At 42.7% G+C, this 27,880-nt stretch overlaps 1 protein-coding gene across 3 annotated transcripts; it reads left to right on the forward strand.

The window, feature by feature from the left end:
* Positions 1 to 399: 399 nt before the first annotated feature.
* On the forward strand, positions 400 to 27,440 carry SLC16A14 (solute carrier family 16 member 14). 3 transcript variants are annotated; one of them, XM_029225814.1, is made up of 5 exons: positions 400 to 793; positions 7,256 to 7,527; positions 13,042 to 13,185; positions 19,574 to 20,551; positions 26,969 to 27,440. In XM_029225814.1, exons 2-5 carry the CDS (start codon positions 7,269 to 7,271, stop codon positions 27,118 to 27,120), a joined length of 1,533 nt encoding a protein of 510 aa, XP_029081647.1. In that variant the 5' UTR covers positions 400 to 793; positions 7,256 to 7,268; the 3' UTR covers positions 27,121 to 27,440. The 3 variants fall into 3 exon arrangements, with proteins under 3 accessions (XP_029081647.1, XP_029081646.1, XP_029081645.1); XM_029225813.1 differs by having other exon boundaries at positions 400 to 797; positions 26,969 to 27,175; XM_029225812.1 differs by lacking the exon at positions 400 to 793 and having other exon boundaries at positions 7,254 to 7,527; positions 26,969 to 27,136.
* The last annotated feature ends 440 nt before the right edge of the window (positions 27,441 to 27,880 follow it).

Below are 27,880 nucleotides of genomic sequence, written 5' to 3' on the forward strand. Positions count from 1 at the left end.
GTTGGGAACAGAGTAGGTACACGTGGAAATGAAATCTGTACCTGGTACCTACGAATGCAAGAGCCAGGCAACAGTTAGATACCGGGGAAAGCGCAGGGAGAGGTACCACCCAGGATGGGACAAAGAATAAAGGATTTTCAGTCCCCTTTGGCTTGAGAACACTTGCAGGGCCCGCCCGACTCTTCCCTCACGAACTGCCATATTTTGCGGTCCAGCCTTGGCTGAGGGCTTTTTTCATCACTTCTCCCCTATCTCAGAGAAATGGAAGATACTTCCATTCCCACCTGCATCTTAGGTTTCGGGCCCTTTCCTCCAGCTATAAACGTGCCGAGAGCATTAGCGAACCTCAGCCAAAGCTGGAAACTACAGCCGGCCACGAGAGTGTGCACGTGAGGTGACTGCAATTTTTTTTTTTTTTTCTGCCAAACCAGAATTAGCCGGTATAGGAATGAACGAGCATGGAGATTTGAAATTGCACGGATTGGAAGGAAGCTCAGGTTAGGTTCGGGCACCTCCAAACGCACCATTTTTAAAACCACACGGACTGAGGCCTCGAGCTCCAAGCTCCACAAAACGGAGCTGGCCCGGCAGCGAGCGGCAGAGGCGCCGGGAGCCCGCACAGCGCGCCGAACCGGGCGGAGCGCAGAGCCGCGGGCACCGGCACCTCCAAGATGATAGGCGACGTTGCCACAAATCTCTCCGCCCAGCCGCTCAGGGGGCTCCGAGGGAAACAGCAAGTTCGGGGATCGGGGCGGGGAGCCCAGTGAGGCCGCCGCCCCGAGGGCTGCGGACAGTGAGTATCCCGGGCCGCGCTGCATCGCGGGCCCGGGGATGGAGCGGCGCCGGGGGCATCTTGGGCTGCGGTGGCCGCTGCGCCCCAGCCGCCCGGGAAGCGGCGGTGCGGGCCCGGGGCCTGGTAGGGGAAGGCGTCTAGAGGGTCGAGGGCAGGGCTGAGCAGAGGCGCGGTGGTCCCGCCCAGGCCGCCCGCCGGGGTGCTACGGAACCGCTGGCGAGGCCACCTCGGGGCGGGCGGGCGCGCCGGGGCGGAACGTGGGCACGCGCCGCGCTCCCACTGCGGCCAGGGCCCCGCGCGCGTCGTCCAGGGCGCACGGTGCCCCCTCGGAATCCCCGCCCGACCCCAGAGGCGCGCTGGTTCCCGCGTCCAGCCTTGCTCCCGCCTCCTCTCCCGGCCCGCGTTAGCCACTCGAACTAGCAGTGCTGGGGCGGAGAGGGGGAGACCCGGGCGGGGGCGGGGCGGCTGCGGGACTTCTGGGGGTGCAGGATGCCTCCCCGCGCAGGCCGCCGGTAGTGCGATCGGCCTCACTTCCCCGCGGAGCTGGCGAGTTCCGGGCGCGCGGAGACACGCGGGATGCCCGGGATGGGGGCCAGGGGTCTCGGGGTGCCGGGGAAGAGGGAGAACACAGCGCCCGGGAGGGGGCCCCGGGGCGGCGGAGGCGGCGCTCGAGAGATGAGGGTTGGCGCGGAGGCCGGATCGCCGTGGGCCAGCCCAGGGCGTGCGGACGCTGGTACCCCAGAGCGGTTCTGATCAAGGCCCCTTGGGGAGGAAAGGAGAGACCGAAATGGGGCTAGGGACCCGGGGCGGCCATTTCGGGGCTAGACGCCGCCAAGGCCACTGACGGTGTTTTAGGAGCTCAATTCTGCTTACCAATTAATTAAGCCGTTTTCTTTCTGCGGAAAAGTTGATCCAGGCTCTCATTAGCAAGGATGAGTAAGGGTTATTATTGGGCATTAGAAAAATTCCTTTTCGCCTTGCCTGGCGTGTGTGTGTGTGTGTGTGTGTGTGTGAGAGAGAGAGAGAGAGAGAGAGAGAGAGAGAGAGAGAGAAAATAGGCTTTGGAATCCCTCAGGCCCGAGTTCAAATTTGGCCTCCACCACCGGGTAGTTTAACCTCTCTAAGCTGCATTGCCCCCATTCTACAAATAGTCTCAATTTCCTCATCTGTAAAATGGGGCATTAATATCAACTGGACAGAATCGTTGTGGAGAAGCCGTTAAGCACAGTTCCTGACCCATAGAAGGCATTTATATTTTTAGTTCCCCCTGATACAGCGTGAACCTAGATAGGGTTCCCCGTTTCTCTTGCTCTGTGGTCTCTGCACAGCTCAGCTCCCCAGCCTTGGCTGCTCCAGCCTCTTCAGACTGTTGGCCTCAAGTGCGCCCTCTAAAGGCTCAAGATGTCCAGTGCGCACCCGGTCTAGAGGGCAAATATCCACAGAGCCAAATTACAGATGTGCCCGCCCCACGCCCACGTCTAATGAAGAACCTGCTACCAACATACTCTGTCACCTTTGGGGAAGATTGTATTTTTAATTTTAATTGGGCGCTTTCCCCTTTACCGCTTATTTACAGTGAGCTCACCACATTGTAACATAATCAACAGTAGCCAAATTAAAAAGGAATTATTTGGGCTTCCCTGGTGGCGCAGTGGTTGAGAGTCCGCCTGCCGATGCAGGGGACATGGGTTCGTGCCCCGGTCCGGGAAGATCCCACATGCCGCGGAGCGGCTGGGCCCGTGAGCCATGGCCGCTGAGCCTGCGCGTCCGGAGCCTGTGCTCCGCAACGGGAGAGGCCACAGCAGTGAGAGGCCCACGTACCACAAAAAAAAAAAAAAAAAAAAAATCAATGACTTGCTTATAAAACTTGCTCCCCTAACAGAGTTGTGGAAAATTTAATTTCGTTTTAATCTCTGAAACACTCGAACAGGCTATATAGTGTTTTCACTTCTGCCAGTTACCAGGTAAATACGTAGCTGACCTCCATGTCATAGCCTGCGTGTGTTACTTCATTTCCCCCATGAATGGTTTCTCTTTCACCGGTAGTAAACTCACTTTAGGGAAGAATGGGGAGTTGACTGTTGATCCCATAATCTTCCATAATCTTCCCATTTCCTTCCTTCAGCTTCTTCAGTGCAAGGCCCTAACGTTATGTGCAGAGCTTCCATTCTAGGTGAGCCCAGAATGGGTTACATTTTACACATCAGTCCTTAGCAGAAACCCCACGCTCACTGCTCCACTTCCCCCAGTGTCCCACACGTGTTGTCATTTTGCATGTGTGTCAGTGTGTGGAAAAGATGGGGGAGCTTGAAGACCGTATGGTGGAGAAAGACTTGGAGCCTGGCGAGAGGTGGCCCAGAAACCCTTCCTGGTTCTCCCTCTCTCTCCAGGTGCAGAGGAGGGTCCTAATGCTCAAATGATTATTTTGTATCTTATTACATAAATGCTGAAATGCTAAAGCAAACTTGGGGGTGAGGGGACAGACGTTTATTCTTCTGTTGCCTTTTGTTTGTTTTAGTTAATCTGGCTGTACAGTCAGATAACTCTGATTAGTCAAAACAGGAATGACTTTTAGAGAGATTTGGGTGTGAAATGCAGACAACCCCATTGCCTGGAAGATCTTCAGGGACCTCCTGCGGATCTGATGGAATTTTGTCTTACCCACCCATAGGCTCCATCTGATACTATTTTCTACAGGCACAGTTGTGCCTCTTTTTTGTTTGTTTGTTTCTTTGTTTTTTACAGCTGTGCCTCTTGAAGAAAACTTTTCCATTAAACGCCATTTAACGTCATTTCTTTATGAACAGATAAACTGGAAATGTCAAGAGCAACTCAATGGCAACTGCATCTCTTAACCCATAAGATAAATAATTCAGTGAAAATATAAAGTTCTTAACATTGCTTAGAAAAGTGCTTACTGTTTCAACTCATAAGTAGAAAAAAATATGACTTTTGTATTATTATTATTTCAAAGTCTTTCTTCCATGTAGGTGGGCTTTAGGAAAATGCCAAGTTGCGTGTTTTATCTCATTAAACACAGATTGTAAAACAATGTTGTTATTATTCATCTAAGCCAGTCACACCCCTTATCAAGCTGCCTGGTTCTCCTCTTTCTGGCTCCTTGGGATTCTGTGTACAACTACCAGGGGCGAAGGGAAGACAACCATCAGACACCACTTCGGAACCCTTTCTAGCTTCATCCTCCTGGAACTTTTGACAGGGTAGCTTGGTTATGGGCTGTGAGCTTTGGAGAGCAAGGGCTATCCCATCCCTTTCTATCGTCAGGCAGACTGTCCTCTCATGAGGGGAGAGGCGGGTGGTGGGAAACACACACACAAGCCTACAGCCCAATGCAGACTAGACTTCCCAAGGCAAGTGGCTCTGAATTGCCACTAATCTACTGTAGGCAAGTAGCTGAACCAGATGATGTTTAAGAGGTAGAGAGAGGGGCCTTGACTTTCTTATAATAAAGTTAATATACATTTATTTAGAATTTTTTACCAAAGAGATAAAGAAGAGGAAATTACTTGGAAGACGATCGTCCAAAGAATAATCTCCATCAACATTTTAGTTTCACTCGTCCTTTTTTCCTACAGATACATATTTTTAACAACAACAACAACCAAAAAGGAATTATTTCATGTGCCCCATTTTGTGACCACCTAGTATAATTCAACCTTAGCGTGACCTTCTTTCTCTGTCTTCAAAGAGCCCATACAGTTTTATTTTTGATGGTGCACTTGCATTGCATGGCTATACCATGATTGACTGATTTAACATGTACTGTAATGTTGGATATTAGAGATGTTTGCAGGGGTTTTTTTTTTCCTCATTATTTCAAGGTTTCACTATTAGAATTTTGTTGAATCTTGAAGGGTGAGCAGAAGAGGACCAGGAGATTAGAAGGAGAGAAGTATGTTCCCGAAAGAAGAGAAGGTCATGCACAAAAGCTTGAGAGACTGTGCCAGGTTCAGGGAGCTGCAGGTGCTTCCATGGGGCTGGAGAGCAGAGTGCAAAGCTGAGGAACAGGAGAAGGGACCTGGCAGAGTGGCAGATAACGCGAGGGGAGAGCCTGGAAGCAGACACGGCAGTTTGGACTTAATCCTAAAGATAACTCGACCGGGTGGGGAAGTTACATGGTACAATAGCATTTTCCTATTCCCAGCATCCTCAGTAATGGAGAGGTGAAGGGAAGAACCCAGCAGAGAGCAGCAACATGGGCAGGAAGTGTGGTGGCTGAGCACTGGATATCTGTTTAAGAGACAGTATAATTTAAAAGATGAAAATAATGGGTATGAGAGAAATGAAAAGTCAAGATGAGCCCCAGGACAGATCCATTAAATTGCTCTTCCACTGGCATCCTTGGTTCCTTAGCACCTGTTTCTTCCCAACAAACTCTTAATCTGGGGATTAGCGAACTTTTCTTATAAAGGGTCAGAGAGTACGTATATGAAGTTCTGCAGGTCACATAGCCTTTGAAAAGGTAAAAAAAAATTCTTAGCTCAGGGGCGTACAGAAAGAGTCTGTGCAGATGGCACCGTGTGCTTCCCTAAAAGAGGCTGAGAGCTGGGCACTTGGGCCACAATTTGCTTCTCTGTCATTTTGTCCACATCACAACACTGCAGAGAAAAGCCCCATGGTTGGAGGTGTTCCGAGTGTATTTGGGACCATTTTTTACACCAATTTCCTCCACTGCAACAAAATGATTTTCAGTAATAATCACATGTCATGGTCAGTAATCATCATTATTTTCTGATTTGCTCCTCTGTTTTAAAATTACTTGAAACAAAGAATAGATTTCCATTTTAAAGTCATTATTCAAATTCATGTATCGACTACAAATTTCACTTTCCAAACCAAAGTTTTTCACCTTGCAGCTTTGGCACTCTGTTTTGCTCTTTTAAATTTTAAACAAAACTAAAGTCTGCAGGTGGGCACATAGAGTGACAAAAGTCAAGTAGCTGGCGTCCTGGTCTTCGTCTCCACCATCACTGTGCTGTCACAGTCCATCTTGAATGTCCTGCTAAAGGCAGTGATGTGTGACACCGCAGGCACTGCCGACCCAAACTGAGCCAAGGTGTGGACCAGCAGTTCTGAACTCTTAGGAACTTACTCTCAAAACAGATATGTGCATTCAGATGGCCAAAAGGCACATGAAAAGATGTTCAACATCGCTGATAATTAGAGAAATGCGAATCAGAACTACAGTGAAGTATCTCACCTCACACTGATCAGAATGGCCATCACCAAAAATCCCACTACTTACCATCTTTTCTCCATCTACCCCCTGCTTCCTCAAGTCTCAGAGGATGGGTGAGTCTTCCTGATCAAGACCAACCCTGTCCCACCACCTCTGGGATTAGTCATTCTCTCTCTCCTTATCCTCACTTTTTATGCATACACTCCATTCTCATCCTAAAAAATAAAACAAAACCAGAGACTTCCCCTGACCTGGCATCGTCTCACCTCTAGCTCCATCCAACCCCCTCCTCTTGTTTGAACAACTTGAGAGATAGATCTACGCAAAGCACAGGTCCCATCTTATCTCTTCCTTGTGCAAATGCAGCCACCAACTATTCATTATGTACAGGATAAACTCCAAAATCCTTATCTGGCACATAAGGCTCTTCAAGATCTAGCCCCTGGCTCCCTGGTAACCTGTATGCCATTGTGGTATCCAAATTTCTGTAATCTGATTTCCAATTTTCTAAGCAATTTTCTAGCTTCCCAGGTAAATGCAGGGAATGGGGGTGGATGGAGGGGGTGAAAGTATGTCTTGTATATCAGACATAAATATCACCATTTTTAGAAGACTCTATCTCCCATTGTAAGATAATAAATTGGCCTTCTCCTTTACCAATCTCTCCTGAGTTGGGTTCGTATGAGTCAGTCCTCCTGAGGCTAACCCACTCTAGCTGCATTGAACAAATTGAACACTTGGACCCACAAAACTGAGAACCATAGCCTCTGCCAGGCGCCCACTCACCACCCCCCCCCAAGGCCAAGCTACCCTGTCTAAGGCCAGGCATCTTCCTTCTCTAACGTCTTTGTTGTCACCTGTCAGTTTCCATCTCAATAAGGGACACGAGGCATGGGCTTTGGAGTCAGGAATAGCTGGGTTCAATTCCTGGCTTCCTGTCTAGCTATAATATATACTACCTCCTGGCCATGAGAACTTGGGAAAGGCACTTCACTTCCCTGAATCTATTTCCATTTCTTTAAAATAGCCATAATAATACTTACATATAGGATGACTGTAAAGATGAAACAGGTTTCATAAAAGCATTTGGTCCTATGAAAAAGTGAGGAGTGTTCCCAAATCTGCATAAGGACAAGATTAATCTAAAGGTCTAATATGATGGTGGGGCCACTTTGGTTCTGATGGGTAGGTAGAGCTTTCCAGAAAGATGGAGATTTTTTTGTTTTGATGTTCAATGAAATTATCTGTCATATGTATTTCAGAACATCTTGGAAAATGTATACAAGTCATGAAGACATTGGGTATGATTTTGAAGATGACCCCAAAGATAAGAAGACACTTAAACCCCACCCAGACATCGATGGCGGATGGGCTTGGATGATGGTCCTTTCCTCTTTCTTTGTGCACATCCTCATCATGGGCTCCCAGATGGCCCTGGGAGTCCTCAATGTGGAGTGGCTTGAAGAATTCCATCAGAGCCGTGGCCTGACGGCATGGGTCAGCTCCCTCAGCATGGGCGTCACCTTGATTGTGGGTATGTTCACATGTGGCCTGTTGTAAAACTGAATAATTATAAAATGACAGCTCCTCGCTGTAAGTAATGTTTTGTATTGTTGAAACGTTAGATATTACATTGTAGTGGATGTTGCTCTTGTTTTTATTGTGGTCAAATGTACATAACATAAAGTTTACCATTTTAACCAGGTGTACAGTTCAATGCCATTGAGCACATTCACCACCACCATCCATCTCCAGAACTTTCCCCATCTTCCCAAAATAGAACTGCACACATTAAGCAATGACTCCGCTTTGCCACCTCTCCTCCCAGCCCCCTATCCCTGGCCACTACCATTCTATTCTCTGTCTCTATGAATTTGACTGTGCTAAATACCTCATATAAGTGGGATCACACAAGATTTGTCCTTTTGTGTGATATTCCTATTCGAGTATGGTAAACATTTGGAGTATTTTAAAAATTGAGCATTAGAATTTTTACCCCAACTCTGTTTTCTTAACTGTTATAATTCATTACCTATCATTACAAATCTGTTTAATACATGAATATTTTTAAAAGATAAAAATTTTTGAGAAAAAGTAAATAATCTTATTTCAGAGCTCTAATGTTTTAAATTTGAAGTATTGATCCTATGTTATTGAAAAATCTATTAAACTGTTTTTAGAAAAGTTACTGATATAGCTAACAGGAGGGAATAATAACATATTCTTGTATTTTGTAGTTTAACCACGTAGCAATCTATGAAAGCAATTCTTATCTAATTGGAGTTACTAAACAAGGAAATTATTATAAATATGATACGTTGCTATGGCTAATGTGTTTCAGTTTGAGAACTAAACAGCTTTTACTGCCAACTGCTATTTAATAAGCACCTATTATATACCAGGTGTTTTCCCTTACATCATCTCATTTAACTTTAATTCTCTCAAAAGTCGTACGAGGTAATTACCACTATACCGTAAAGCTGTTCAATTCCTTTACTTGAAAGTAAAAGCCATATTTTTACGTATAATTTTTTTTTTAATTTAAAGGGTTCGTGATATATTTTATACTAGAAACACAATACGCCTCAAATCTCTTCCTAGTATTGTGGGAGTATGTGGATGACAGGCAGATGTGTGTTTGACAAGAGTCTGTGCCTTGTCAGTGATTTCCACATTGGTAATTAATTGCTTGAATTCAATTCAGAGATTTGTTGATCTTGGCTGGTATTCAGCCAATGTTATTTTGGATAATCCCAGCGACATTAATAACAGTGGCAGTGCTAATGATAGAAAACAAGGACAGAATGTTATTTCTCAAGATGTGTACAGGGGGTATGTGTTTATCACAAGGAATTATTACTGATCTAGTTTTTAAATTAAATAAGGGCATCATTATGTGTGTGAGAGAGAATTGTTGATAAATCACTTTTGCCTATAACTGTAATGAACTGACTCCTCAACCCTGCCTTGGCCTTGTTCAAACCAGGACTGTTTATCATATGAGAAGTGCAGGTAGGTTAACCTCAGTGCAGGGAATTTGCTAGTTTTGTGTTGGATATAATTCTACCTTCTCAATAAGTCAGTAAAGGAAAACTGTGCTTCTAAAATATAGGATGACCAAAAAGTTCGTTTGGGTTTGGCCGTAAAAACCCTAATGAACTTTTTGGCCAGCCCAAATACTAAAAATCCAGTTTTCTTACCTTTTTAAAAATAAATGTTTAGAGGGTAGAACAAGATACTCACAGATTCAATCTAGAAAGTGTGCTCATACAGCAAAAAAGAAGATTCAGCCAAAGACCAGGGTATTTGTCCCAGTATTTTCCAAACCGTCTAAGAAGGTTGTCTTCGGTATTACTTTGTGTTTCACAAGTTCTACAGGAATAAGCAACGGAAATCAGTCCTGAAATTATTGGATGTGGTTCTGAAGATGATCCCCCAAATAAGAACACCTAACTCATAGTGGTGATGAAATGTGATTGTCATCTTTAATTAGGAGGTAACTGTGGATTTTGAATTCTGTTTGAGAGTCCTTGATTTCCAGACAGTGGAACTTTAGATTGTAGACTAACCTTTCTTCAGGAAAGGTGTCTGCCAGATAAACATCTTTTGTCTTGCAGCTCAGAAATTACAGCACAGCAAGGCTCATAGTTATGTAAATGAAACGTCTTTTATTCTGCTTATCATGACCCTAAATTGCTATTCATTATCTAAGCTGCTGGTACAGGTGGCGGCAGATATGTTGTTTGCTTGGAAAAGCAAAAAGGAGCTCTCCTTTATTTAGCACTTACTACATGCCAAGTACGTGTAATGTACATGACCTCATTTGATCCTACAGCAGCCCTGGAGGCCAGACCATCATCTTGATCTCACAGAGGAGAACATGCAACGCTCAGAATCATTAAGTAACTTACTGAAGTTAACTTGTAGCCAGTAAGTGTGGGACAGGCTTCAAACCTGGTCCACTGGACTCTGAAATGGTGTCCACTGTACCACACTGCCTGCCATGACGTTAAATGAGAACTGAAAATATGTTTGAAGTGAATAAATATAAATTGTTTTCATTTTCTAATCATTGTAAGGACATTGAGTTACCTCTTTCAAATTTAAAACTTCCATGAATTATGTTACAGAGTTAAAAGCACTCTGTTGGGCAGTGACTTGCACGTGGGGAATTCAATTCATTCTTGTTTCATTCTTTGCTAGCATGGATTTTGCCAGTTCCTGCAGAAGGTCCCAATTGTTAAAAAAATGTAATCACCTTGGCAGTATCTACAGCAGCCTTTGTGATAGCTCTTGGAATAATTCTTGGTAGAAGCCATGTTGTTAAGGGTAGCTATAGGCTGCAAAAGGTCATTTACTTGCTAAGTAGATTTAGAGCAGTGGTTGTCTATCTTGGCTACACGTTAGATCCACCTGGGAGCTTTTAAAAACCATGCCTCTCGGGCTGCACCTGGAGCATTAAATCAGAATCTCTCGGGATGGGACCCTAGCATCAGGGTTTTTCTTTAATGATTTTTTTAAAGCTCCTAAGTGACTCCAACAATCAGCCAAGGCAGAGAGCCATTGATTTATTGCAGGGAAGGGTTACATCAAGAGACCAGGTACTAGCTACTTTCATCCATGATTGTATGCCAAGGCTCACCTCAGATTGTTTCTCTCCTCACCTGAGCTTTTTCCAACCTATGAGATGCTGGGATGGGCAAGAAATCAAATCATGACTTCCTCAGCGTGTTCCTGCAGCAATGCGAGACTTTATTATGTGGGAAATGGGCCAAGATTCAGATTCCTTCCGAAGAGGAGAAAGTCTGACAAGGTGTATAATCTCATTCCAAAACAATGAATTCCTCTAAAAAAGTGGGAATCTTAGCCAAAGGACTGCATCTCAATCTTATTTTCCCCTCTCCTTAGACGGGGCGTGGAGTTCTTTTCATTTTGTTGAATGGCAATTCCATCATGGAGATGCCAACTGACCATCAGTAAACAATGCTTAGAAAATGAAACTAAGGATCCGAAACTTAGGGTCTGACTTCCTTTTTTTTGATAGATTTATATTATGTAACCATGGAGGACTCACAGCGTTTCTGGGGCTGACTTTGCCCATCTGCACATCATAAATGACTGTAGCTGCAGCACACATGGTGCCAGAATCAATAACTAAAAGCCAGACACCGTTATCATCTTAATGTTCTTTTCAGTAAAGCAAGCAATACTTTCTTTTTGATATATAGAATTCCTCCAGATACGAATATCTGTACTTATTTGGGAATTTTCTCCCTTTGTTCCCCCAAATACTTCTTAATGCAGTGTTTCATAATCATGCAGCATCACAGAAAAACTTGCTTCTGGGTCCTTTCTGTAATGTGGGAAATATCATTCCACTGAACTGTCATGCATTGACCCTTCATATCTTAAAAGACCTATTAACAGCAAACCAATGAATCTTGCATTTTTCTCTTTTTTTAACCCACTCATCTGAGATCTGAAGTGGTGAAGTGACCGTGGGTTTAGGAAAATAAAAATATTTATAGAGAAATAAAAGACACTCTTCAACTTACGGTTTCTGAATTTCAGTTCCCCCCAGTAATTTCCTCAGATGTTTATATCCATGTGCTTAGCTTATGTATTGTTTATATCATGTGCTTATTTTATAATATACATAATACAGTATATTTGTATAAGATGTTTACTGTATTAGGTCTATTCTAAGAGGTTTATCTACTGAATTATTTTCTGTAATACAGCAGGGTTAATTAAATTAGTGAGTCTTTATCTTCTTAGTTTTCAGGATTGGATCCTCTCAAAATCACTAGACAAAAAAAAAAAAAAATTTATTAGCAGACTGTACCCAACTATGTACATGAATATTGTTAGAATTGTAAAGGAGAGTTTTATTTCAGTTTGGACTACAAGAGGAAGCTCCTTAGACTTCAACAAGTTTTTAACCTGAAATAGTCCCACCTGAACATAGGGTTGATAACTATATAAAGTAATAATGATCAAAAACTAAGATGATGTTTAAAATGCAATGCTGAGTACAGCCTTGAACTGTATTACGAACATACGGATTGCTATTTGGATAAGGAATCACTGACCCGAAGGCAAGCATTAAGGTTCAATGACATCAGAATCTGCCACAAAATCAGGAAGGAAACAAAGAGGTTGACAAAAACTAGAGCGTCATAGAAAGTAAGCAATGAGAAAGTGTGTCATATACTGCATTGCTGTGAGTACTGGCAAATATTGTACAACCAGGGGTAGACCTGAATGTCCACACAGTGTCATAAATGCATAGCCTGATGGGTCCAGTCAGGGACTGAGAGTCAGCAGAGGCTGAAGTATGTATGAAGCAATGGAGTTCTTTCCGGCTTCGTTTGCATCTGGATATCCTCACGAAAACAGGCTATAGGTTCCTTTCTTGAAGCATGGAGGTCCTGAGAGCCCCCCTTTGTGTACTCCCTTTAGATCTACAGTAAAAAACTCAAACGTATACAGGGGCCAAACAAGTAATGTAAATGAGGGCAGGATGTCAAATACGAGGCTGCAGGGAAGGGTGGAGACTGCAGCAAACTAGAGAGGGTGTGCCACAGCGAAACAGGATCAGCTGCTCTGGACTGTGTGGGAAGGTATTCTGTGTGGCCACTGGATTTTTGTGAATAATCGTAATTTTTAAATGTTGGCAACTGATTCAAAACGTTTTTAAACTTTGTTCTGGATAAACAAAATTCATCCACAGGCTGGATGGGGCACCTAGACCACTAATTTAGGACCTCTGCTGTAGACAAGAGAATGAACTCAACTGGTCTGTTTATTTCAGGTCTGTCTTCCTTGAAAATCTAGAACCTTGTGCTCTCCAGTGAAGTTACTGAAACCTATCTTTGCACGCCAAGAGCTTTCTGCACATAAAGCAGGGGTGTGGTTTTGGTTTGTTTTACTTGAGAGCTCTAGTAATATTGTATTCTTTGTCTTCATATGAGGACTCCCTAAGAAAGTAGGAAAATAAAATGCCATTAGTCATTTTAGTCATTCTTTTTTCAATGTTCTGTGACAGGACCTTTCATTGGCTTGTTCATTAACACCTGTGGGTGCCGACAGACCGCGATCATCGGAGGGCTGCTGAACTCGCTGGGCTGGGTGTTGAGTGCCTACGCTGCAAATGTGCATTATCTCTTCATTACCTTCGGAGTGGCAGCCGGTAAGCGTAGTGATTTTCTTAAACTTGCCTTTATTTATTTATTTATTTATATTTTTGGCCACACCACGCGGGATCTTAGTTCCCCGACCAAGGATCGAACCTATGCCCGCTGCAGCGGAAGCGTGGACCCCTAACCACTGGACCACCAGGGAATTCCCTTAAACTTGACTTTATATGTTTCTATTGGGCATTTTGGCAATGAATTTCACTGTAAGGAAAAGAGACCCATTAAGTATTTTGTCCCTTTGTCTCCTCCACCCCAACCCAACCATATCCTATCCTCCAGGAAATACTTTTTAATGTAAGATATTAAATATGCCTTAAGCATGAGGAAACGACCTAGCAGCTGTACTTGGCCTTCCTAATAGATTTTAATTAAATTTTCTATACCTGGTTCTAAGTGCTAGTCCCTTCTCTTGTAACAAAACGGACATAGTAATAACATTCTCTCATTTAATAACTGCAGAATCCAGCGTGAATCAGAGAAAAATCATTTTCTCCTTCACCCCTGTTCAAAGTAATGGAATAGCAGCAAAACCCACATAGATGTAGAGACTCTAAGAATCAAATCCAGAGCAAAGTGTCAGTCCCCAGGAGATGTATAAAAATTGGCTGCCAGCTAGCACAGTTTGCATATCTGTTCTGCAAAATGTATTCCCGGCCATAATTTCCTTTATCAACAGGTAGCAGAATGCACACAGGTAAGTAGTTTCTTACTCATACAATTGTATTTCAGTGAACCAGAGCCAGCCTGACTTTTTTGAGTACAGAGCTATAATCCTAACAAGTGGCACACTGATGGCAGTGTTTGCATAAGAGTTCAAAGTTAGAGTTTGGAATTCTTGCTTTTTTTCTTCCACTTGCTATCTGTGTGACTTTGGGAAAGTTACTTAACTTACTTATTATGCCTCAGTCTCCTTATCTGCAAAATGGGATAATTGAGTGCTTGGCTTACAGGGTTGTTGAAATGATTACATGAAATCATCTGTATGAAGCACTTAGCACAATGCTTGGCGCATAATAAAGTCTTGAGCAAATGTTAGCTAATATATAATTGTTATTGTATATAACATGTTTATTATATTATAAGCTTAAGTATATGCTTTTATGGTAGCAGGAGACAGTGAACATAAAAACTCACTGTCCATATAAGTTGACAAGTTGGTTCTCTGTAATGTACATCTATCCACATATACACCTAAAGCACTTCTGTATCCTGTGAAGCTGAGTTTGGAAACCATTGATCTGAAGGACTTGATAACAGCTCTTAAAGAACAACTCAAGATGTTTTCCCTGAGGCATTTTAGAAACTTTGCCCCATAACAGTCCAATGAATAGAGCTGGCACGGGGATTTTTATATTATAGGTGAGGAAATAAACTCCTTCCCCTGGGACTAAGGAGCCACACTGGGGTCTCTGGGCAGACACGTGGGAGCCCCCAGGAACTTGATCCGTGGTGTTTGGTTACATGGATTATGACTTGGTCCCCATAACTGGGACTTGAAATTTATTCCCATCATCTAGAGATGTCTATGGTTAGACTCTTTGTTTAAATGGAATTTTATTTCTTACAGTTAGTTGCTTATTGGTTCTCAAATAATATGATCTCCATATTCATTCATTTGTTTATTCATTCACTTATTTAATCAACAAATATTTAGGGATACAAGGAATTCGGAAAAAAAATCAGGAGGCCAGTGAAAGGAAAGTGTTTCTTGAGACACTTTATTGCTCCCTCTTTTTAATACAGGAAACACCCAAAGAAAGTCTCTGAAAATAAGTGTATTCACCTCCTCCACAAATATATATATATAATTATGTTTAAGTGGAAAATCCAGCTAAATCAGTTAGCTTATATACCATTGGGCTGTTGTTAGTGAGGCATGGTGAAGCTGATTGACCCCTATTTAGTATAAAAGAAAGAAAGTTAGAAGCAAAGATCTGCAAAAAGCAAGTGATTGAAACAACAAAAAAATTAAGAGATTTTTAAATAAAAAACAAAACTTTTTAAAAAGCAAGTGATTGATATGTATGTCACTGCACAATAATGTATGTGTGAAAGAGACTTTGTTGACATCTTTCTTCATTACAAAAAGCATTTGAGGCAGATTTGTTTGTATTTGTTTTTTAACATCTAGGCAATTAAAATTGCATGGATGTCCTCCTATTAAGCAGAAAACTAACATCTGTTTGAGCGATCTTACTCAGCCAGGAGAATCTGGACAAATTTCTTCAGCTTTGCCATTTAAGAGATCCATTCTCTTAAACTTGGCTTCTGGAGACAGCTTTTCCCCGCTATGCATGCTTTTTACTCAGAACCACAGGATCTTCTCTCTCCCTCTGGGCCTTCTTCTGCCTGGCTTATCTGGGTACAAGCCCAGCCTCTAAACCTGAGTGTGGTGAAGAATTGTTCCAGGGCCCTGCTTGACCACTGGGCTTGAGCCTCAATATCCCCGAGGCCTGTTCTATATGCTCATAGAATAATTGTGCTGATTACGAATCACAAAGTCACATTAGGAAGGGGAGATGCTGTTAAGGACATGGAGAGGGTAGTAGATGCTTGTAGCATTAGGAACAGATTTTTTTTCTCACACATGGGAGTGTTTATTATTAAAACGAAGTTATAATTGGTCCTACTCTTATGCTTTGCCCCTCAATTCAGTTCCTATTAGTTATTTCATTCTGCTGCTGTTTAGAGATCCATGACCACATTAAATTTAGGTTGCTGGTTATTGTCAATGACAAATCAAATTTTAAAAAGTAAACTTTTGTGCCATCAGCAAAATGCAGAATGGACAAATTTAACAGGACAAATGATCTAGTTTCCTCAACAAGTAAATTGCAAGAGAAAAAAAAGAGAAATTAAGACTTAAAATATGTATCAACAAATAGCAATGTGTGGGCCTTACTTGGATCCTGATTTAAACAAATTTTTAAAAAATATGGTCATTTATGAGAGAATTGGAAATTTGAACACCTTTGGATATTTTATGATATCAAAGAATTATTCATTTTTTTCAGATAAGATACTGATATGATTATGCAGTTTAAAGAATTCTTCTATTTAGAGATTTATACTAAAATATTTGCACAGTAAATGATATATTTGGGATTTGTTTCAAAATAATATGGAGGAAGGAGTGTGTGTGTGTGTGTGTGTGTGTGTGTGTGTGTGTGTGTTGGGGTAGAGGCGGGATTGAGGCAAGAATTGCCAGGAGTTGATAACGGTTGAAGCTGGGTGATGGGTATGTAGGAGTTCATTAAACCACTTGGTTTTTAAAAGCTTACTCTGAATCTGATTCAAACTGTTTCATTAACCAATAGCCTGTTATAAGTGGTAAGAGGGTAACATTAATTGACAGTGTGCTATCACATAGGTGTATCGCACTTACGTATACATCAGGAACACAACACCAGTGAGCTGCATGTTTAACTGACTTGGGCAAGGTCACATGGTTACTTATGGGGAGTGGAGCCAGGATTTAAACCCAAGGCCAGCTAGGTTCTTTCTGCTACACATCTCCCCAGTACAATCATAAGGACAATAATACTGTGCTACAATATTTAATGTCAAAGAATTTCTTGGTTCTTTAACAAATAATTATTTTTTCAAAATAACCACTGATACACTAATTTTTCAGCTGAGTATTTTGTACCTTAACCCTGGAAGTATCAATTTAACCCGTATGAGAAAGGTGGCTATTATTTCAAAATATGATCACTTTACTTTCCCAGAGAACTTTCTTTTATTCATTCCATTCCTTTGTTATGTGCCAGACACAGTCCTAGGTGCTTGGAAGAGATGTATCGGAAAACACAACAGAAGAAGATCCCTGCCCTCATGGAGCTTATAGTGGTAGTTGTAGGGGAGAAGGGGTCAGATCATAAACAACACACACAATACAAAGTAAATTATACTCTCAAGTACTTACTATAGGAAAAAAGAAAAGTAGGGTAAGAGAGATTGGGAATGGAAGTGGAGGGCAAGAGAGGCTTGCATTTTAAAGTAGGATGGTCATGGGCTTCCCTGGTGGCGCAGTGGTTGAGAGTCCGCCTGCCGATGCAGGGGACACGGGTTCGTGCCCCGGTCCGGGAAGATCCCACATGCCACAGAGCGGCTTGGCCCGTGAGCCATGGCCGCTGAGCCTGCGCGTCCGGAGCCTGTGCTCCACAACGGGAGAGGCCACAACAGTGAGAGGCCCGCATACCGGAAAAAAAAAAAAAAAAAAAAAGTAGGATGGTCAGCTGTATACCTGAAACTAACACAACATTGTAAATCAATTATACCCCCCAAAGTTTTTTTTTTAATAAAAATAAAAAACAATAAAGTAGGATGGTCTTGTGAGCATTACTGAGAAGATGCAAGCAGGGGATGGGGCCCAAGCCCTAGGGCTCTCCGAGGGCAGGAACATTCTAGCAAAGGGAACAACCAGATTTTATAAAGAGATAAGCTCCTCACAATTCATATTAGCCAAAGAAATCTTCAGAATTCAATTAATTTTCTCAAACAGCATGCAGATAACTGGAAGTCAACCAACTGGTCAGGATGTAGGACCAGTTTATGGACTATTGAATGTTCTTCTATGTCCCTTTTAAATATTAGGAAATTAGAGATTTCTGCCTTTTGCAGACTTCAAACTCATAGAAGTTAATTCAGAGTTTGGTTCAAAATTAAGGGTAGCCGTTTTCTTCATCCTCCTCTACCCCGTCACGCAAATGATTGCTATGTTGCTTCCCTCGCTGAGGCTTGGCAGGTGGCTTGGGGACCTGCCCCTGCTTTTGCTGGGAATTACTTAGAAACTGGCTTAATTGTTCTTAAAACAAGGGTATCCATCTGAGGAGCAGTTGGTTGAGGATCACTGGCCCCTGACAGTTGCTGTAGATTATCACTGCTCTAAGGTAAATAAAGGAGGCAGGTTGCTTCTTGGAGCTTATTTTAGAAACTGAAGCAAAATCCTTCTGCAGCAATGTGCTGGCAGCCGGGCAGATGGGCAGTTTAGGATGGGAGGCAGTGCAGGCAGTGGAAAGGGACCAGACTTCTGCAGTTGGGTCTGAATTCCAACCCGGATTCTCCAGTTACCTGCTGCAGGGTCTGGTGAAAATTTCTGAATCTCCGTGAGGTTCAATGCCCCCTTTTATAACATGGGTATAACCACAGGTAGCTTTTGGATTATTGTGAAAAGTAAATCAGATAAAGCCTGAAAAGCAACTGGCACATCCTCACCACTCAGTTAGTGGTAATTGTCATTATGTTTGCATGTATGACCGCTCTGCTCTCCTTCCAGATTCAAGTAATTCTGAAACTATTAAATGATGCGAAACTAGGAAAGCTTCTCGGCTTTGGGGAGTGCTGTTGGTCCAAGTCTCTTTTCTCCTATCAAGCTGCTATCCTAATGTCAGGAGGCTGTGAGCATTAGAACCGTGTGTGGCCCCATGACCACCTGAAGCGGGGCTTATGGTTTCCCTCTGTGTGTACCTAGAAGTTAAGAACACAACCCTCAACCTCTTGGCTAGCATTTTATTTTATTTCATATTTATTTTTAAATTTAAATAGGCTTCACTTATAGAGCAGTTTTAGGTTCAGCAAAATTGGGCAGAAAGCACAAAGCACTCCCAGTACACCCTGCCCCCAATAGACACAATCTTCCCCACCAGCATTTTAATTTTGTGCCCGTAAATCACAAACCGTTCCTATTTTCTAAGAAAGATACAATTAAAAACCAGAGATGCAAATGCGTGTTAGGTGATTTTGACATCTAGTAGCTACGTATCCTTATAGGTACATTTTAATTCCTTTTATTCTTCTAATTCATTTGGGAACACATTGGCCCATTCCTGAGGCTTCTGTAAATTGCCTGGAGTCACTCTTCATCCCCTTGTACATGAGTACTTTCCTGTGTATTAAGTGCAATTAGCAGCAGAGCCCTCAGAATCCATTCATTCTTTCAACAAATCACTAAGCACACACTGCATGCTCTGAGCAGTGCCCGGCATACCAGGAGTGATAATACAGACACAGTCCTGCCCTGGTGGAGCTTATATTCTGATGTGAGAATGCAGACTTATTTTATTTATTTAATTCTTATATATATATTTGTTATTTATTTATTTAATATAATAGTTTATTATTATTATTATTATTATTATTGGAGTGACCTATGCTGAAAAGCCTGTTGGGGGAAATGATGGACTAGAAGTGGGCTTCTTTGGGTGAATATTGGTACTTGCCCCTCGAGCTCCATTTTTACAATCATGATTATTTCTTTGTTTGAAAGAAAAGTTATAGAAACTAACATAATAAAATGCAGATGATCTTTAAAGGCTGCAGATTCGGGTTATGGCCATTTACGCTGTGCCGTGTGCCTTTTCTTCCCTCTCGGGTGCGCAGGCTTTGGCAGCGGGATGGCCTACTTGCCGGCCGTGGTCATGGTGGGCAGGTACTTCCAGAAGAGGCGCGCGCTCGCCCAGGGCCTCAGCACCACCGGGACCGGGTTTGGCACATTCCTCATGACGGTTTTGCTCAAGTACCTGTGCACAGAGTACGGATGGCGGAATGCCATGTTCATCCAAGGCGCGGTGTCCCTGAACCTGTGTGTTTGCGGGGCGCTCATGAGGCCCCTCTCTCCTGGGACGGATGGAGACGACCCAGAAGGGAAAGAGCCACACGTCCTCCCGGCTCACTCCACCGAATCTGTTCGGTCCAGTGGACAGCTGGGCGGAGCGGAAGAGAAGGGGGGCGGCCCCGGCACCGAGGACTCCCTCGGGGACATGCCAGCCCAGGCGTGCCACGAGAAGGCTGCACACAGAAAGGACATGTGCGCCTTTCGGGTTCTGAAGACCGTGAGCCGGCTGACCATGAGGGTCAGGAAGGGCTTCCGGGATTGGTACTTGGGCTATTTTGGGACAGCCTCGCTCTTTACCAATCGGATGTTTGTTGCCTTTATTTTCTGGGCTCTGTTTGCGTACAGCAGCTTTGTCATCCCTTTCATTCACCTCCCAGAAATAGTCAATTTGTATAATTTATCAGAGCAAAACGATGTTTTCCCTCTGACTTCGATCATAGCAATAGTTCATATCTTCGGAAAAGTGATCCTCGGCGTTGTGGCCGACTTACCTTGCATCAGCGTTTGGAATGTCTTCCTGATGACCAACTTCACCCTAGTCCTCAGCATTTTTATTCTGCCCTTGATGCACACGTACGCTGGCCTGGCAGTCATCTGTGCACTGATAGGGTTTTCCAGCGGTTATTTCTCCCTGATGCCGGTGGTGACTGAAGACTTGGTGGGGATTGAGCACTTAGCCAACGCGTACGGCATCATCATCTGTGCTAACGGCATCTCTGCGTTGCTGGGACCACCTTTTGCAGGTAAACCATTCAAGGCTTTAAGAGCTTGGAGTGCATGTAGAAAGTCGTGTTCTCATTTGTGTTAAAAGTCCAGGATGAATAAGAAGGAAGTTTCCATTTGTGTACATGGTCCTTTTTTTTCGCATCCCTGCCCCCAATTTCTGTTATAAATTTTAGCAAGTTAGAGGTCATTCTTTCATATAGAATGTAGATGAACTTTTGATCCCTAACCTGTGAGATCAACGACCAGGCTGGTAAAGCGCACGGTGGAATAGTGCCGAGCCCCTGCCCCGTCCGAAAGAGACAGCCTCTACCCTGCTCCAGCGGATTTCCATCACCAAGAAATACGGAAAATCATTGCTAGCTCTTCTATGGTTAGCCCCCTCCCCCCCGCTGTCCAAGTGAAGCTAGGACTCTGCACTCTTAGGTAACATCTCCAAATGTTCAAAACACTGTGTGTAGGTCCAACAGAGCACTTCCGTGGATCTAGCCCTGTAGTAGTTTCCTACTGGTGCTGTAATAAATTGCTACAAACCTAGTAGCCTAAAACAGTACAAATGTATTATCTTACACTTCTAGAGGTCAGAAGGCTTAAGTGGATCACAATGGGCCACAATCAAGGTGTTGGTGGAACTGCATTCCTTCTGGAGGCTCTCGGGGGGAATCCATTTCCTCGTCTTGTGCAGTTTCTGGAGGCTTCCTGCTTTTGGGCTCCCGGCCCCTTCCTGCATCCTCTAAGCCAATATCATAGCATCTTCTCATCTCTCTAATTCTGACTCTCCTGCCTTCTCCTTTTAAGATGCTGGTGACATTGGGTCCACAGGATAATCCAGGATAACCCCCATCTCAAGGTCCTTAACTTAATCACATCTGCAAAGTCCCTTTTGCCACATAAGGGAACATTTACAGTTCCCAGGGATTAGGAAGTGGGCATCTGGGGAGAGTTGGGACATTCTGCCTACCTCTGGCCCAGAGGCCACCAGTTGGCAACATCTAGGGTGAGATCTCTCACATGTATTCACCTCAGTTCAATGGAGATTTTCCTTCTTGCATCGGGCATACCGGAAGCCGTAGGCACCACCAAGGAGTCCTGTGTCTGGGCCAGGTACCTCTCTGAGCCTGTCATTCTGGGCAGGTTTTAAGCTTTGTGGTAGGTAGACCCAGTCCCCAAGAGGCCAGGTACTGGGCAAAGGTGACAAAGTCCACCCACTGTCCAGGGATTGGAGGCAGGAGCCCACAAAGTATGGCAGGGGCTGGGGCCAAATGTGAAAACAAAGGTGCTCTGTGGAGGTGGCTCGTAGGGCAGCCAGGCCAGGCAGGACTGGTGACAGTTGTCAGAGCTGCCAGAAGTTCTGTGCAGGGTTTTAAGCTAACCTGGTAGAATCTCACCTGTTCAGGTGCCCCCATCCTCTGCCTATCTGGCTGCTCCAGGCCCTTTATCCTCATATCCTCTGCAGAAATACTTCTTCCCAGTGGATGGGGGAACCTCATGGGTGCAGGACAAAGCCCTCCCCACCCCTTGCTTCCCAGTCTGTCTACAGAGCCTACAGTCACCTGTCCTAGAACTGCGCTGGCAGAGGGCTTATGCCAACACAACCATTTTTAAGTCCCCCTCAGGACTGAAGCTCAAGAAATCATAGATTTTTACCTATTCAGCTGACAACACTGGCAGCTGGCTGACAAAAGGTTTAAGGCCCAAGAATTGCTTTAGGAACCCCAGAGGCTACATATGGGGCCCCTCCTGGATCAAGCTGCTCCTATACAGAGATGCAAGCCAGCATTTCTAGGTGCCAGTGAGTATCTACAGCAGTGCAGCAGACTATTATATTGGCAGTGGAAGAGTCAGTACTGCTCAGTGATCTCGTAGTATAGAATTCTCTATCAGTTAGGGATGCATTTGGTTATAAGAGAACACCCTGACAATGGTAGCTTAAACAGAGATTTGTGTCACATAACCAGAAATCTAGAATTCAGAGACTAGATGATATTGGGGCAGTGTCTCAAGATCCTCTTGGCCTTTTCCTCATGCTAGTGGCCTCATGGTCACACAATGCCTGCAGTAGCTCCAGCCACTACATCCTCATTTATAACAAGAAAAAGGAAGGAACAAAAGACTCAGTCCCAGAAGACTTCCACTTATATCTGATTGGCCAGAACTGTGTCACGCAGCTAGTCCAAACTTCAAGGGGAACTGAGAATTGGAGAATTTTACTTTCCAGCCTCTGGAGAAAAGGAAAGGAAGGAAGGAAAGGAGAAAAGAACTGGGATTGGGGGGTTGGATCAGTCAACCAATGGTAACTTCCAAAGGAGTTAAATATCCATTAAGGGGATGGGGACATTATCAGTGGCTCATCGACCCTCTTGTTGGAAGTCCTTCAGATACATTGTATGTGGAAATAGAATCTGCCATTGATGTTTCTTTGCAAGATCCAAGGGGTACTTTCTGCTTCTAATGGTCAGTCTGCGATTATTTTATACTGATCCATCAGATTGCAATAGCAGTATCACAACACAGCCGTGAGGTGCAGCAGAAGTAATTCATGATCGATGTTAATTAAAGCACCAAGGTTTGCCAGCATGGTTTCCTTATCCCATCCCTATGGTCATTTCCTTTTCACACACTTGGATTCTAGTGCACTTTCTTGAGTGGAAGAGAAAGGAATTATAACTAGAAGACATGGAGTTATACCCAACCCTCAGTCACCAGGTCTGATCTCTGCTTGCTTCAACGTTCCTCCCTAGAAGTGGAGTCTGTAGCTGAATTTGATACACCATAGATGGTAGAAACCACTGTATTACAAACCTGACATGAATATGTGTCAAATGCTGCCATGGGGACTCTAAAATCAATGTTCTGATGTACATCTCCAGGCCAGCAACCTAAAGGGACCTCTCCTTCTTTTTGTTTGTTTCTTCTCCTTCCACTGAATTCACGCACTGAGGAACGCTGAACAACATGATTAGCTAACTGTACTGTGTTTAATTCATTGACTTTCCAGGCCAAGGAGCCAATATTGCAAGAGATGCAAGGCCAGCCTTTACGCATGATAGTGCCGAAGTGCCTGGCAATATGAGTGACTAAATAACCACATTAAATTCTTGCTAGAAATTCCAGGTTGACTAGAAATTATTACTTACCTTGATGTGCTAGAAGGAAAATTACTGTTCACATTAGCTTTTTTGCTTTTAATGGGTTTAGAAATGAATGTGTTTTCCATTTTTCAAAGCGGTTCCTACTGGCACTAAAAAGTCTGGTACAATTTAGTAGCATGTTAGACAATCACACATTTCCATTTAGGAGAAGAATGTGCAATCAAAGATATTGAACAGACATTTCAACCATGTCACTCAGCAACCTGAACTTCATGATGTAATTCATTTATAATGTTACTGGGCATTCAGTTCATCACTTTTAAAGATATAATAATAGTACTTTTCTAGATGTTTCCAGGGTAAAGTATAGCCAAGCTCAGCCACCAGATTTGACTGACCAAGAACCTACATGTATCTCCAATATTTGCATAAAGTATAACACCCTAACAATAATTTGTAATGTTTTTTCATCAAGAGCTGGGAACACTTATTTAATAAGTAAGAAAAATAGCTGTCACTCCTCATTTGACAGACTCAAATGAAAAAGAAATGCAGTTTAATAGGGAACCAGATTTTACTTTGAAGCTGTTGATTTCGGTGGATGGTTGGATCAGGACTGCCAAGGATCCAAGCTCCAAACCAAGGGACTGATGAGTTCAGACCTACAGGGAGAGATGGTGAAGGATGAATGAGGCGGGCATCTTGTCTGAAACATCTTGTTTCTAAAGAGTTCGTCCCCATGTGTTGGGCCAAAGCACATGGTAAAGTACTGTCTCCTGACCTGCTTTGCATCTGACTTGGGACTGGGTTGGGTTCAGACTAGTGGAGATGGCAGGATCTGGAATCGTTTCAGATAAAGGTAGATTGGAAAAACCTATGGGATTAATCTAACATAAAATTTAGGACTACTCCAATTTGTACCAAACTTGTTTGGTAAAGTTGAGTGCACTTTTTGAGAAATTGACTTGTGAGTTACTTTAAAAGAATGGGGTGTGTGAAGATGCTTTTACAAAAGTTTATACTTTTAGGGGAAAGATGCAAGATCTTAAAATATAATTAATTCAACATAAGGCTGTAACAATATGTAACACACTTAGCACACATTTTCTGTAGTCTGTGGAGACAAGAGGGAGGATGGAGCGGTGGGAAGGAGATGGTAGGGTGTTCTAAGGGTGATGGGTTTATTACTGTCCCCCCAGAAGGGGGAATAGTACATGTACAGACAAGGTGTCAAGACAAATATGTTTGAAACTCCAGAATATTCAGAATGGCTTGTGCTTGTGGTTAAGCTCTGGGCAGCAAGAGAGGTGGACAGGGGCCATATCACAGAGCCCTGGAGCTTGTACTCAAACACTTGTAACCGAAAAGTACATAAATAGTCTGAACTAAGTACAAATTAATTCTCCAATGAGGATTTTGTCCTGAGTCCGTGTTAGGCAGTGATGCGAAATCAACTTGTTTCAGCTGTTGGTTATTTAGAGGCATCATTTCCTACTCTCAATCACTTGATCATATGAAAAGGGAGGATTTAACGGTTAAACTGACAAGATCAGCTTTCATATGGGATGAGTGGGGTATGAGAACCTCATTTATATGTATTGATTTTTTAGAAATTGTAGCTGAAGATAGAGCTGTCATGTACTCTGCTTATAGAGACACACCACTCAGCGTTATCTGCAAGTGAATTATTCACTTCATCATAATTCACAGTGGTCCACAGCTGACAAATGGTGGCACCGAGCAAAAGTTGGGTGTGTTTTTGTTCATATGTCACTGTGTCTTTCTGATTCAATGCTGAAGCTGAATCACTGTTTCTGGATTATATGTTTAATCTTATCTGTCCTTCTAGTCTCAAACTGGAAATTAAGAAAAGATGATAGAACATTTACTAAGCCACATCTAAGGACTCTGGTATTCTCTTCTTTTATATATCAAATAACAAACTCAAAAACTTGGTTTACTTTTAAAGTATATCCAGGTTCATAGCTCTTGAGGGGTTTTTTAAAAGTATACATTTTCGATGCTGTTGTTTGTTTTTCTTTATGACAGCCTTGACTCATCCAGGTGCGTTAAGCACTAGACACACTAAACAAGAGATACAGATAAGCCACAGGAAGTCAGAGATAGTAGTTTACACATTTAGCAGTTGCTTTTGTGTAGCTGTTTGTTGGTCGAGAAGGTTATAAGTTGTATTTATGCGTTCATTTGCCAATTAGATACTTTTTAAAAGATAATTTTCTTAAAGTGACCATGGAATGCTGTGTTTGATCATTAAATCATTTATATTTTTCTTATGTCTTTGCTAATTAATGCACTTGTTGAAATGGAAAAAGTGAATGCTTATATTTACATTTTTACCATAAATAAAATTCTGTATGTAGCTTAATCCTCTCAGTTTGCATAGCGGGCTATGTGGGGACCAAGACATGTGACTGATCCTTAGGATTGATAACTGAAGTGAATGAAACATCACGCTTCATAGTTTCTGAGACTCTTTTTTCACATTTTAACATCTCTGAAATCAGAATAGCTTGTACGAAGTTCTAAGAAAATATCAAGTCATATTTTAATTGATGATACATTTCTTTTTTATTGATACATAAGATAATGATGCACCACGTAATTCATGGTGCCTTAGAATCCATGAAATATGGTAGTATCTTACAGGCCCTAGTAAGATCATTATATGAAAGTATTAGACTATAATAGCAAAGTATTTTTTTTTAAAGAACCGATAATTTAGTTAGCATTTAAAGCTATGTCTTTGGCAATTTAAACTTTCACAAATTTAAATATACATATTAAAGGTTTATAGCTGTAAATGTGAATTTTATAAAACCTGGAAATCTTGATTCTTTCTAGAACAGATACTTACCCTTATACTTCAGAATGAATGAAAGTTCAAATGTCTTCTGCCCAGCCTCTTTGTATATACACGAGAATCTTCTTCAGAAGAGTTTTGAGGTTTTAGAAAAGATTTGTGTTTATATTTGTGTAAAAAGAAAATCATTAGATTCACTTTTTGCTGCTGGCTTTGTGCCGGCCTGAGAGTTACCCCAAGGGCTGTGGGCCACAAGATTCTCCCTATAGGTCGGCCAGCTACTGTTTCAGTGCCTTTAAAAGTACCCCAGTGACTTCAAAGATAAATGCAGCCGTCCCCACCCACCAAGAACTCTGGTTCCAACAGCCCAGACTTAAAAATGGCTAAATGAACGGTTGGGGCATTAAATGACATATAATAAATCCTTAGAGAATTATTTATAGTAGCAATAAATGCTTGCTTTGAGTTCTTGACTTTATTTTCTCAACTTCATTACACTGAATATATTCTTTTTTGTTTTGTAGGGTGGATCTACGACATCACACAAAAATATGATTTTTCCTTTTATATATGTGGTTTACTCTACATGGTAGGAATACTCTTTTTACTCATTCAACCGTGTATTCAAATTATAGGACAGTCCAGAAAAAAATACATAGACGGTGCAAATGTGTAGTGTCCTGTTATGTCCCATGTAAGATTTCTTTGCCATACTCATGCCTACCTCACATGGTTGCTGTGAGGAGCCTGTGACATATCATGGGAAAGTACGTTGTCCCATAACTGGCACAGTCGTTTGTAAATGCCTTTGTCATGGCTTCGTTTGAAAGCAGCACTGCCTTCCTGTGCAGGGAGAGGCATTAAGGACTACATGCATCTTAGAGATGACCGTGTCCTGCAAAGACAGCCTATTAAATCATTGGTAGAAACGCCCTCTAAAAAGTATCTCATCATCCACTAAGACTAGGGTCTTAGAAACAGTTTTTAAAACAAAGAATTAAAGCTTTTCAACCCAACTACTTCTTTTTAAGATGAAAATAAGGTATCTAAGTGCTTCTGGAAATCTTACAGATACAGGTCTCCCCTGCTTTTTGAAAGTGCTTTCCACTGCTTTGCTTTTATGAAAGACCTACGTTAGTACCTGTTTTCACTCACCAGAAGAAACCCAAGGAGGATTTTCGCTTTTACAAAAAGAAAAGGGGAACCACGTTCAGCGTTTGTTTTGCTGTGAACCTTTATAGAGGCAGCTCGGCCGGAGCAGCAAGAGTGGCGCCGTCAGGCTCCTTCCGGGGAACCACATTCCGCAATTCAGCCTCAAGTCGCCATAGCTTTGAACTGTGTCTGTGAGCATCTGTACTTGATCTCGATTTATTTTGTGCATCCATGAGCAAGATGTGACCTAAGGTCATGGCTTCTTTGCTTTATGCCATTTCAGT

This window comes from Monodon monoceros, unplaced genomic scaffold (genome assembly GCF_005190385.1).
Source record: "Monodon monoceros isolate NGI ecotype Baffin Bay Population unplaced genomic scaffold, NGI_Narwhal_1 Super_Scaffold_16, whole genome shotgun sequence".
Lineage (NCBI taxonomy): Eukaryota > Metazoa > Chordata > Mammalia > Artiodactyla > Monodontidae > Monodon > Monodon monoceros.